At 49.5% G+C, this 13,430-nt stretch overlaps 1 protein-coding gene across 12 annotated transcripts in view; it reads right to left on the bottom strand.

The window, feature by feature from the left end:
• IQSEC3 (IQ motif and Sec7 domain ArfGEF 3) overlaps positions 1-13,430 on the bottom strand; it is a 92,045-nt gene that overhangs the window by 68,547 nt on the left and 10,068 nt on the right. Inside the window, exon 1 of one of the 12 annotated variants that reach the window (XM_061418252.1) lies at positions 164-322. The exons of the other annotated variants lie outside the window; for them this stretch is intronic. Within the exon in view, the coding sequence (XP_061274236.1) occupies positions 164-273 (110 nt within the window). The 5' untranslated portion in view covers positions 274-322. Of the gene's footprint in view, positions 1-163; positions 323-13,430 lie in introns of those variants that run through there. 12 annotated transcript variants of the gene reach the window in all.

The raw sequence follows: 13,430 nt of genomic DNA, 5'->3' as shown, positions 1-13,430 counted from the left end.
CACTCTTCCATCTCAGGGAGGGTGATCCCTTCTCTCCAAGCCCCCTCGTAAGGCTTTCTCCTCCTCGATGGTCTTCAACGCTGTCCCATTTCACAGACTACACCCTCCCCTCTCCTCTACATCCCCCCAGAAAGAGCCGTCTGCTACAGGCGCTTCCTCTCACCTTGATCTCCTGGAACTCACTGGAATGTAGCTCCTCCCTGGAGCCCTAACAGAGCTTTCCCCAGGGAGCCCCCAGCGAGCTTCATTGACTTGACTCTTCCACAGATTCATCGGCCAAACCCTCCTTCTTGAAACACCCTGACCCTGGCTTCCTGGGAAGTGGTCTGCTGGGTTGTTTCCACGGTGATGGGAGGAACCCATCCCCGTGGGGGGAGAAGTCCATGGAAAAAGAAGAAGCTGACGTCTAACAACACCAACTGGCCTGGCCAGCGCTTGTGACCATCCTGAAAGTGAGCCTTTGGGGTCAGGCTTCATTCTTGAATGAGCTGCTCTATTTCCCAAACGAACAGCAAACAGCACGTCTTGTGTCTCCACACCCCCACCCCTTGCTGGCCACCCATTACTGTTCAGTGTTTGCTGGCCTGGGGGTCTGCCTAGGTCTAGTGCATTCTTTTGTTTCCTTTTCAATTATGCAACACAGTGCTATCAATTCTGTTTTATACTCACTCCTCAGACTTTATTCATCTCACAGGTGAAGTTTGTACACCCCATTTCTAGCTTCTCCCTATTTCCTCCACCACACACTCAGCCCCTGGCAACCAGTTTTCTCCATTCTGTTTCTATGAATTTGACTTTTTTTTTTTCTTTTTAAGATTCCACATGTAAGTAATATCATGCAGTATTTGTCTTTCTTTAGACAAATACTTTAGGATCACATCCTCAAGGTCTATCCATGGTGTCACAAAGGCAAGATTTCCTTCTCTCATGGCTGGATGATAATATTCCATTATATATGTGTGTGTGTATATACATATATATGTACATATGTGGATCCATCTTCCTGACCCATTCACCCATTGATGGACATGTAGATTGTTTCCATATCTAGGCTATTATAAATAATGCTGCAATAAATGGGAGTGTAGCTATCGCTTCCAGATCCTGTTTTCATTTCCTTTGGATCAATACCTGGAAGTGGAATTACTGGATCATATGGTAGCTGTATTTTTAATTTTTTTGAAGAACCATACTGTCTTCCATAGCGACTGCATGAATTTACATTCCCACAACAGCGCACGAGGGCTCCCTTTTCTCCACACCCTCTCCGGCATTTGTTATTTCTTGTCCTTTTGATTACAACCCGCGTAATAACAGGGGTGATATGGTGTCTCATGGTGGTTTTTATTTTATCTTTTTAATTTATTTTGGGCTGCACTGGGTCTCCGTTGCTTCACACAGGCTTTCTCTAGTTGTCTCAAACGAGGGTACTCCATGGTTGCGGTATGTGGGCTTCTTACTGTGATGTCTTCTCTAGTTGCAGAGCATAGGCTCTGGGAGCGAGGGCTTTAGCAATTGTATTTCCCAAGTCCTAGAGCACAGGCTCAGTGGTTGTGGTGCATGGGCCTAGCTTTTCCTTGGCTTTTCCTCCCACCTAGATCCCTTGGTGGGATCTTCCCGGATCGGGAATTCAACCCCATGCCTCCTGCTTTGGCAGGTGGAGTCTTTATCACTGAGCCACCTGGGAAGTCCCCTCTGCCCATTTTTTAACGGGTTTGTTTTTTGCTACTTAGTTGTATGAGTTCTTTATACATTTTGAATATTCACCGCTTATCACAGCATGATTTGGAAATATTTCCTCCCGTTCGGTATGCTGCCTTTTTGTTCTGTTGATGGTTTCCGTGCTGTGAGAAAGCGTTTCAGTCTGATGCCATCACACTTGCTTGTTTCTGCTTTTGTTGCCAGTGTGTTCCTGTCACATTCGGTACCAGCACCTTGCTGGGCACCCAGGTTGCTGTCTCTTCCCTTCATTCCAGCCCCTTGCAGCTTATACAGCATCTTGTCACACACCTTTTCATCTTTGGGTTAGATCCAGTTGTTCCCCTTGGCAGGTAAGGAACAGAGAGGTGACCTGGGTTTCCCGAGGTTGCACAGCTGGTAACAGCGGGGTGGGGAACCAGCACTGTGCCGAGTTCCTCTCATCCTAGGCGAGCGCCCCAAGGAGCAGCCAGGGAGCCACAGATGCCCTAGGGAGGAATTCCATCAGTACCCCTTCTCCGACTGCAGGAGGCAGCTCGGTTCCTGGAGACACTACGAGCTGCAGATTTGGGAGGAGCTTCATTCAGTCCTTGCCTCCTCGCTGGCGAGGCTATGGATACCCCAAACCTACGCACACACAATCCTGCACACGTGTCATGGATGTACATGCACTCACTCTTGGCTGTGTAGACACACATATGCACACACATATTTTCATGTGCAACCCTGCGTGTGCAGATGGGCACACACAGGACTGAGACCAAGGATGTTTCATCCCTTACATGAACCCTGCTGACCACGTGGCCATGAAAGGCTATGATATCCAGTGCATGCTAAGTCACTTCAGTTGTGTCTGACTCTTCTGCAACCCACTGTAGCTCACCAGGCTCCTCTGTCAATGGGATTCTCCAGGCAAGAATACTGGAGTGGGTTGCCATTCCTTCTCCAGGAGATCTTCCCGACCCAGGGATCGAACCCAGGTCTCCTGCATTACAGGTGGATTCTTTATTGTCTGAACTGCCTGGGAAGCCCACAATGTCCCATGGGGACCTTGCAAATCATCCATCCGTGACTGCACGTGACACTCTGCCCATCCTAAAGCCCAGTCCTCAGGGCACAACATAGATGAGTGGGCCAAAGGCCAAGTTCAGCAGCATGAGAGTGTGTCACATGGAGGGCACGTGGGACCACCGGCCTTTTTGACCATGAACCCTGGACAAAGTTCCTGATCAGACCTTGACTCAAGAAGCACTTTCCCACCGCAGGAAAGTCCTCTATACTCCTCTGGAGTAGGGATAGCTACATCAGGGAGCACGAGGCTAGAGCTTGCGTGTGAATCACTGTTGCTGTGTGACCTTGGTGGGTCAACTTAACCTCTCTGGGCCACAGTCACCACATCTGTGAAATGGGGATAATCATACCTTCCCATTAGGACTGTATAGATAAAATGAGATTTAAAGACATACAAAAATGCTGAGTGCATAGTAGAAATTAGTATGTGGATGTTGAAAGGTTGAATGAATGAGATGAATGGAGATCAGATGGTTGTGGGTTGCATTGCAGGGCTGTCACTGCAAGCTGCTCTCCTTCTTGTGCCCCTTTAGCCCCCTGAGTATTTCCTGTCTGAGTGGAGACTTTGCTCCCTGCTCAAATTCCCCCAGCGTCCACCCTACACACCCCTTTGGAGGGGCCCTGCAGCCGCACACCTGTCTCTGTCTCTCTCCACCTTGCCCTTCTATTCCCTGAACACATGTGTTTCTTCCAGCCCCAGGGCCTTTGCACAGAATCTTTTCCCCTCAGGTCTTCCTGTGGTTCCATTCCTCACTTTATTTAAACTCTGGTCAATGTCACCTCCTACATGAGGTTTTGCCTATGAACTGCCCTCCTCCCATCTCTCCCTGATTTTTCCTCACAGTCAGAATGAGTTTGTATATACATGAGTTACTTTTCTTGTTGAACATCTGTCTTCTCCTCTCAAATGTGAGTTCCCTGGTGGCTGAGTCTTTGTCTGACCTGTTCACTGTGAGTCCCCTACACCTACAGCAGAGCCAGACATGCAGTAGATGTTCAGTAACTACTTGTTAAATGGATGGACAGCTAGAACTCTGCTCTTGAGGAGCCCAAATAAAACTTCCATCCCTAAACAACAATAATATGCTCAGTTCCCCTCTCTTCGCATTCCCTCTCCTGCACAGCCCAGTTCATTAGTTCAATATATTTTAATTTTTTCCCAGCCCCCCAGCTAGCTGATTCAGCTGATCTATTCTAACGGCTTTTTTTTTTTTTTTAATTTGGCTGCATTGGGTCTTAGTTGCAGCATGCAGGATCTTCGTTGTCTTTTGTGGGATCGAACCTGCATCCTCTGAATTACAAGGCAGATTCTTAACCACTAGACCACCAAGGAAGTCCCTCTAATAGTTCTTGGGCAGGGAGCTGCATGGGAATCCTGAAAACTTCCTTTAAAGTAGACTTGGCCATCTTTGCATGAAATGTTCCTTTGGTATCCCTAACTTTCTTGGAGAGATATCTAGTCATTCCCATTTTATTGTTTTCCTCTATTCTTTGCACTGGTCACTGAGGAAGGCTTTCTTATCTCTCCTTGCTTTTCTTTGGAACTCTACATTCAATGGATATATCTTTGCTGCTTTGCCTTTAGATTCTTTTCTTTTCTCAGCTATTTGTAAGGCCTCCTCAAACACCATTTTGCCTTTTTGCTTTTCTTTTTCTTCTGTCATCCTACTTAAATATAAAAAGTGGCCTTGGAACCATGTGGCTCCATATAGGCAGTAGCCACATGCAGTTATTTAAATTTATATCGTTGTTGTTCAGTTGCTCAGTTGTGTCCAACTCTTTGTGACCCCATGGACTGCAGCATGCCACCCTTCCCTGTCCTTCACTATCTTCTGGAGCTTGCTTAAACTCATATCCTTTGAGTTGGTGATGCCATCCAACCATTCATTCTCTGCCATCCTCTTCTCCTCTTGCCTTGAATCTTTCCCAGCATCAGGGTCTTTCCCAGTGAGTTGGCTCTTTGCATCAGATTAATTAAAATTAAATAATATTTAAAATTCACTCCTCAGTCACACTAGTCACAATTTAAAGTGCTCACAAGTCACATGTACCTATTAACTGTAGAATTGGACAGGGTAGATGTAGCACACTTATAACATCACAGAAAATTCTATCAATAAAAAAAAAAATAAAATAAAGTAGACTTGGCCAAAATAGAGGTGATGGAATTCCAGTTGAGCTCTTTCAAATCCTGAAAGATGATGCTGTGAAAGTGCCGCACTCAATATGCCAACAAATTTGGAAAACTCAGCAGTGGCCACAGGACTGGAAAAGGTCAGTTTTCATTCCAATCCCAAAGAAAGGCAATGCCAAAGAATGCTCAAACTACCACACAATTGCACTCATCTCACACGCTAGTAAAGTAATGCTCAAAATTCTCCAAGCCAGGCTTCAGCAATACGTGAACCGTGAACTTCCAGATGTTCAAGCTGGTTTTAGAAAAGGCAGAGGAACCAGAGATCAAATTGCCAACATCCGCTGGATCACGGAAAAAGCAAGAGAGTTCCAGAAAAACATCTATTTCTGCTTTATTGACTATGCCAAAGCCTTTGACTGTGTGGATCACAATCAACTGTGGAAAATTCTGAAAGAGATGGGAATACCAGACCACCTGACCTGCCTCTTGAGCAATCTGTATGCAGGTCAGGAAGCAACAGTTAGAACTGGACATGGAACAACAGACTGGTTCCAAATAGGAAAAGGAGTACATCAAGGCTGTATATTGTCACCCTGCTTATTTAACTTATATGCAAAGCACATCATGAGAAACACTGGGCTGGAAGAAGCACAAGCTGGAATCAAGATTGCCGGGAGAAATATCAATAACCTCAGATATGCAGATGACACCAGCCTTATGGCAGAAAGTGAAGAGGAACTAAAAAGCCTCTTGATGAGAGTGAAAAAGTTGGCTTAAAGCTCAACATTCAGAAAATGAAGATCATGGCATCTGGTCCCATCACTTCATGGGAAATAGATGGGTAAACAGTGGAAACAGTGTCAGACTTTATTTTGGGGGCTCCAAAATCACTGCAGATGGTGACTGCAGCCATGAAATTAAAAGATGCTTACTCCTTGGAAGAAAAGTTATGACCAACCTAGATAGCATATTCAAAAGCAGAGACATTACTGTGCCAACAAAGGTTCATCTAGTCAAGGCTATGATTTTTCCAGTGGTCATGTATGGATGCAAGAGTTGGACTGTGAAGAAAGCTGAGTACCAAAGAATTGATGCTTTTGAACTGTGGTGTTGGAGAAGACTCTTGAGAGGCCCTTGGACTGCAAGGAGATCCAACCAGTCCATTCTGAAGGAGATCAGCCCTGGGATTTCTTTGGAAGGAATGATGCTGAAGCTGAAACTCCAGTACTTTGGCCACCTCATGCGAAGAGTTGACTCATTGGAAAAGACTCTGATGCTGGGAGGGATTGGGGGCAGGAGAAGAAGGGGACGACAGAGGATGAGATGGCTGGATGGCATCACCGACTCAATGGACGTGAGTTTGAGTGAACTCCGGGAGTTGGTGATGGACAGGGAGGCCTGACGTGCTGCTATTCATGGGGTCGCAAAGAGTCGGACACGACTGAGCGACTGAACTGAACTGAACTGGCCGAAATGTGGGAGCAACCTAGATGCCCATCCATGGACAAACGGATGAACAAAGTGCGGTATGTCCATGCCATGGAATAACATTCTACCAAGAAAAAGGACCAAGTGTTGATACAAGCTACTGTGTGTGTGTATGAACCTTGAAGACATTATGAAGATGCCAGGCAAACACGACCATTTCTTCCACGACTCTATTCCCATGACACATCCAGCCCGGGGAACTCTCTAGAGTCAGAGAAGAGATGAGTGCTTGCTTGAGGTTGAGAAGGGTTGGAAGATTAGACTAGTGACAAAGGGTATAGGATTTCTTTTTTGAGGTGATGAAAATGCACTAAAATTATGGTGGTGCTAAAAAGCCATGGATTGCATAATTTACTTTTTCTTAATATTTATTTATTTGGCTGTTCTGAGTCTTAGCTGGGGCCCATGGGATCCTCGATCCTTGCCATGGCATGAAGGGTCTTGGGATTTAGGTCCTGACCAGGGACTGCCCCCACGCCCCCTGCAATGGGGACTCTGAGTCTTAGCCACTGGACCACCAAGGAAGTCCCAGGAATTGTATTCTTTAAATGCGTGAATTGGATGGGAAATGAATCGTATCTCTCAATAAAGCTGCTTTTTAAAACACTAAATAAATAAATAAAGTACATGCAGGTACTCCCCTTCCCCCGCAACTTCCCCCTCAATGACGGTCTCCAGGGTGAAGGCCACGTGCATGCCCATTCCTGGTTCCTGCAATCGTCTGCAGGAAGGCTTCAGAGCACAGAGGCTGAGAGCACTGACTCCAGAGTCACATCCCCCTTGGCTTTGAATCTGGATGCTGCCTCATGGTTGCTTGACCGAGGAGGGGTTCCTGACCCTGTTGTGCCTCACACCCCACCAACTATAGAAGTTACTGAGACATATATTGAGATAAAGTTAGGTTGTAAGGCACTTAAGAGAATGCCCAGGCCACAGTGAGTGCAGGATAAAATATTAGCCTATATTAAATTTTCATTACTTTCCTCCAGGCAGTGAGGCCGTGTCCTCAATCTCCCTGCTGTGCTTGGTATAGGGCCTTTCCTGTAGATGGCCGTCCCTGCAGCTGGCTGAGACAAGCACGTCCCCGTCGCTCCCACCTTCAAGAACAACTTTCTGTCCTGAACCCTCATCCCCTCCAGGTATCACCCCATTTCCTTATTCTTCCTTCTAGAAAAATTCATCAAAGAGTTTTCTGTACTCACTTTCTATAGATCCTTCCATTCCGTCATCTTCTAAACTTCCTTTTAGAGAAATTTCAAACATGTACTTTGCCAGTCTTCTATCCCCATCGTTTTTGCTGTGTGCTTAGTCACTCAGTCATGTCCAACCCTTTTCAAATCCATGGACTATAGCCCACCAGGCTCTTCTGCCCACGGGATTTCCCAGGCAAGAATATTAGAGTGGGTTGCCATTTCCTACTCTAGGGGATCTTCCCAACCCAGGGATCGAAACTGCATCTCTTGAATCTCCTGCATTGGCAGTCAGGTTCTTTATCAATGTGTCACCTAGGAAGCCCTAATATTGTTTTCAAATGTCCCTGATTGCCTTAAAAATGTTTTACGACTTCCCTGGCAGTCCAGTGGTTAAAACTCCCTGCTTCCAATGCAAGGGGTGTGGGTTTGATCCCTGGTCAGGGAAGCTCCCAAGTGCCTCATGGTACAGCTAAAAACATTTTTAAAAAAAGAAAAAAAAAAGTCTTTTTACAGTTGCTTCATCAGGGCTCTCCTTGTGGCTCAGTTGGTAAAGAATCCGCCTGCAATGCAAGAGACCTGGGTTCAATCCCTGGGTTGGGAAGATCCCCTAGAGAAGGGAAAGGCTACCTGCTCCAGTATTCTGGCCTGGAGAATTCCATGGACTGTATAGTCCATGGGGTCGCAGAGTTGGACACCACTGAGCAACTTTCACTTTCACTTTACTTTCACCTGAATCAGGACCTAGTTAAGGCCCAGACTTCACACGGGGTCAATTTGTCTCTTTTCCCTTCTCCACACCAATCAAGCTCCTGCCCTACCCCTTGCTCTACCCAAGTTGGGCTTTTTGGGGTCACCAGTGACCTGCACGCTGCTCAGTGGGCTGCCCTCCCTGCTCACCCTGTCACGGGGGTGACTCTGCTCCCATCCTCCGCACTGAGACTCCTCTCTGCTGGGGCACCACGTGGGTCTCCAGCTCTTCCGTTCCCTCTTCGGCTGCTCCTTTTCCGCTCCCCTTCCCACCTCTTGATACCGGTGTGCTCCAAGACTCCATACTGGCCCTCTTTTTTTTCTTTTCTTTTTCTTTTCTTATTCCTTGCTGGTGTCACCCTCCCCAGATTTTATCTCTAGTCCGTCCAAAGGCCATCTCCACCTGCATGTCTAACAGGCATCTCCAACTTAGCGTGGCTAAAACTCAACCCCTACAGACATCCTCATCTCATCCTTCCAATAACTTTGGCCCTAACCCTTGGACTCATCCTCACCTCCTCTTTCTCTCATACCCACGTTAATCCCTCAGGAAGCCCTGTGGGTTTGCCTGCTTATCGCCACTTACTGCCACAACCCCTGGTCCAAGCTACTTCCGTCTCTTAACTGGACCTTGCAACAACATCCCACCTTCTCTCCCTGCCACCAGCTTTCTTCCTCCTCAGTCTATCTATAAACCAGGCTCAACCCAGCAGCTGAGGTCCCTTTAAAGCATTCTCTGCTCAAAACCATCCACCAGCTCCCAGTTTTTCTCAAGTAAAAGCCAGACTCTTCACACAGGTTCCAAGGCTCCATCAGTGTTTCTCATCAAGCAACGCTGGCATTGTGGGCAGGGAAACTCTTCCTGGTGGGGACGGTCCTGAGCAGTAGAGGATGTTAGCCATAGCCCTTGCTCATTAAATGCCAGCAAAGGATCCCCTCCTACCCCTGCCAGCCATTGTGACAACTAAAATGTCCCTACGCACTTCCAAACACTGCCTGGTGGGTCTGGAAATCCCAGGAGAGACTCTCTTACAAGGTTTGCTGCAGCCCTGCATGCCCCCCACTCCTGCAACTGCCACCCCTCCAAGGTCGCTGACTCCCCTCAGACCACTCTCCTTGTGCTCCATCAGCCCCCCGCCTCCCTTGCTCCCTTGCCACTGCGAACCCTGCCAGGAGCCCTCCTCCTCCAGACCACACAGAACCCCTTCTCCAGGGCATACTCAGGCACTATCCTACTCCCAGCCTTCCCAGGGCACCCCTTCTGAAATGGCAAACCTTTTTATTCCCAGGCCTCCTTGCTCTCTTTCTCCCCAGAGCACTTATCCCATCAAACATATGTTTTAATTCTTAACCTTGTTTATTTATTTTTTTTTTGTCTCTAAGCTTCATGAAGTGATGTGGGGTATTTTGCTCGCTGCTACATCCGAGTACCTGGCACACAGCAGACAATCAATAAATATTTGTTAAGTGAAAGAAAGAATGCAGATGCCATAGACGTTTACTTACAGAGAAAAGAAAATAAGCACTTTTAAGCCACAGGAATAAGGAATTAATTTCACCCTCAGCAAGGACTGGAGTGTGTTCAGCCTGGAGTGGCAAGTAGGGGAAGAGATGATGAAAAGCTCAGTTTATTTCTCAGTTCAGGAAGACTTCCTGGAGAAGGTGGGCTGTAGAGCTCACTCTCAGCTCATTTCGAACCAGATTATAACATCCTGGCAGCTTCCCCAACACTGATGAGTGCAGACAACACAGGGAGCCCAGCTGGAAGAGCAGTGGAGTGTTTTCAGGTAGGGAAGCCCACTTCCTGAATCTATTTCTATCACAATTTACCAGTGTCTGTAGGAAGCTCCACCAGCAGGTTCCCCCACTGGAGGGCCAAGTTCAAATAGAGCCCCTGGATAATGCCTGCCTACCTGCACATGACCCATCCCCACCCTCAGAAAAGCCCACCCAAATGATTACACAGAGGCAGGCTGCCCAGAGCTTGCCTTCCGCACGCCCAGTGAACGAAAAGAAAGGACGCAGATTCACAGTCACACAATAGAATACTTTATAGCTATTGAAAAGAATGAGACAGCTCTTTTTATACTGAATACGGAAGCCTCACCCAGATAGATTATTAGGGGGGAAGAATGCAAGATGCAGAAGTGTACAGTATACTACCATTGGTACAAAATGAAATATATACACATCTAAACAAATATATATACATATAAATGTAGGAGTGCTCAGTTGTGTCCGACTTTCTGCAGGCCCCATGGACTACAGCCCCCCAGGCTCCTCTGCCCATGGAATTTTCCAGGCAAGGATACTGGAGTGGGTTGCCATTTCCTCCTCCAGGGGATCTTCCCAACCCAGGGATCAAATCCACGCCTTCTGTGTCTCCTGCATTGGAAGTTGGATTCTTTACCACTAACGCCATCTGGGAAGCCTATACACACACACACACACACACACACACACACACACACACTATCCCTGGAAGGATATACAAGAAATTGCTAACAGTAGCTTCTGGGAACAGGGGCTGGGGGTGAGTGGGTGTAAAACAGAGGTGAGGAAACACTTTTCACTGTAAATTCTTGCATCTTTCAAGTTTTGTACTATGTCGATGTTTTGATACTACCTATTTAAAAAGAGTAAATTCAACTTTAAAAAGAACACAACCAGATTGACAAAATGAAAGCCAAACGTGAAAAGTTCAGCACGTAGGGTTTTAAAATGAAAGCCACATGCAGAAGGACAGGGGGCCAGAGCAGAAGGACAGACTGCTTCCTGAAGAACAGAGAATGAGCTTCTCTAACAGTGGCTTCTCCATCTACGGCCCGGGGCTGAGAAAGCCAGTGAGTTCCTAGGTGCCATGCAGAGCCGGGGAGCAAGCGGAACCTGCACGGTTGGGGCAGGGCTGAGGGAAGGACTCCGCTTCCCCAGCTGGCCTGCCACATCTGACTCCTGAGCCACAGGGTTCATTGCGGCTCCAATGTTCTAGGAGCCAGACTGAGGGGACCGAGCCACCCACAGACCCGCCTGAAGCAGAAATTACAGGCCTCCGTACGCTTGTCTAAAAGCAAAGGAGGCAGCTGGAGAGAGTGGTCAGGAAGGCCAAGGAGAATTGACTGCCTTCAAATACTTGAGCGGCTGTCAGAGAATGAGGAGATCTGTTCTAAGCCCTCTGGAAGACTCCACCTTCCAAAAACACTTTTCGGCCCAGTTCTTGCCAGAGGGGGCCCCAGATAATACCTGTCCTTGAGGCCCCACTGGGCCAGGTGCCCAGGTTGCTGGGTGCTTTACTGACATCGACTCTAAATTCACGGTGGTCCTGGGGGGTTTCACTGTTCCTACTCCTACTTTAGAGACGAGAAAACCGAGGCTGTCACTGCTGAGGGGTCACATCAGTACGTGATGGAGTCAGGGCTCAAACCGGAGGCCACAGTCTGAACCACTACAGTCATCACAGGTTGGGCCAGAACTCAAAGGTCGTGTGATTCTGCTGCTGTTCAGTCGCTCAGTCCTGTCCAACTCTTCCCAACCCCAAGGACTGCAGCACCCCGGGCTCCCCTGTCCTTCACTATCTCTCAGAGTTTGCTCAAAGTCATGTCCATTGAGTTGGTGATGCCATCCAACCATCTCACCCTCTGGCGCCCCCTTCTCCTCCTGCCCTCCATCTTTCCCAGCATCAGGGTCTTTTCCAATGAGTTGGCTCTTCACACCAGGTGGCCAAAATATTGGAGCTTCAGCTTCACCATCAGTTCTTCCAGTGAATATTCAGGGTTGGTTTCCTTTAGGTTGATCTAGCAAGCTAAGGCAGGGCTGGGATCCTCTGCCAAAGTGACTTGGGTACAAGTAAGGCTAGTGAGGTGGATGCTGAGTAGAACTGGACCTCCCTGACACCTCCCTGATCCCCGATCCTCTTCGCTGCCCCTGCGGCTTCTCCCAGAAAGGCAATGGCCCTTTCCACAGTCCCGGCTGAGACATCCAGCTTGGATCGTACGCACCCTAGGGCAGCGCCCCTTCCCCGGCCCCTCACCAGAACCCGTCTCCAGCCCCCCGGAGGAGGGCAGCGGGTCGGGTCTGGGGAGGGCCCGCTCCCGGAAGCCCCAGCTGGGAGGGGAGGCGGGGGCTGGGATGCTCCCAGACACCGTGGGCGGGCGGCGCGCCAGTCGGGGTGGGGGTTGGGGGAACGGGGTGCGCTGCCGGGGAGCAGCCGACCCGCGAGATGCACCCCTCCCCACCCTGCAGGGCCAGGCGCGCAGGTGGGGGCAGCGGCCACGCTCCCCGGGCGCGTGACTCAGCAGCCGCCTCGCCAGGCGGGGCGCGGGGCACACAGCTTCCCGACGCGTGGGCCGTTCCGAGGGGGTTAGGAGGGGGCCGCCCCGTCGCCCCCGCGGGAAGCGCCGAGGGGCTTGTGGGCCGGGACGTTCCGCAGCGGCCGCTCGCCAAGCCGCCCACGCAGCCCCGAGCCGGCCCGGCGCGCCCGCCCCCGCGGAGCCCACGGGACGCGCCGCCTGCGGAAGGGCTTCCCCAAGCTCCGAGCGCTCCCCTCCGGCTGCTCCGGGGTTTACGCTTCAGTGTCCGAGGGGCGGGAGCCTGCAAATCCTGAGAATCTGGAGCGGGAAGACCCCGCGGAATGCAACCCGCCCTCCCTGACCTGCGGGCCCTGGCCTCCCTGCACGGGGCCCCAGGGTCTGTCTCCTTGGTTTCTCGCAAAAAAAAAAAAAAAAAAAACACCAGCGGATTCAGAGCTCCCTTCTTGAGGCTCTTAGCATTTGGAAGTCAGTTTTCTCATCCAAGGTAAGTTGGTCCTGTTGCAGCGACCTCTGAACGGCTCAGCTTTGCCCCAGCCTCGGTGACCGGTAGGCAGAGAGGGGCCCAGAGGTGGGCAAAGACCGATTGTCCCCACTGGGCAGAGAGGACACCAAGGCCCACTGAAGGGAGGGGGGTGGATTTGCAGCAGTTCACCCTTGGGGTCAGTGAGGGTGGGCACAGCGATCAGGACCCCGGAGTCCTGGCTTCTGGGTTCAGTCGAGCTGCTCCAAGAAACTGTCCTCTACCCACCCCTTCCACTGCTGCCTCAGGGTGCCTTCACGTGCCTCTGG

Source organism: Bos javanicus, chromosome 5 (assembly GCF_032452875.1).
Source record: "Bos javanicus breed banteng chromosome 5, ARS-OSU_banteng_1.0, whole genome shotgun sequence".
NCBI lineage: Eukaryota > Metazoa > Chordata > Mammalia > Artiodactyla > Bovidae > Bos > Bos javanicus.
This window is presented reverse-complemented; position numbering and strand designations above follow the sequence as displayed.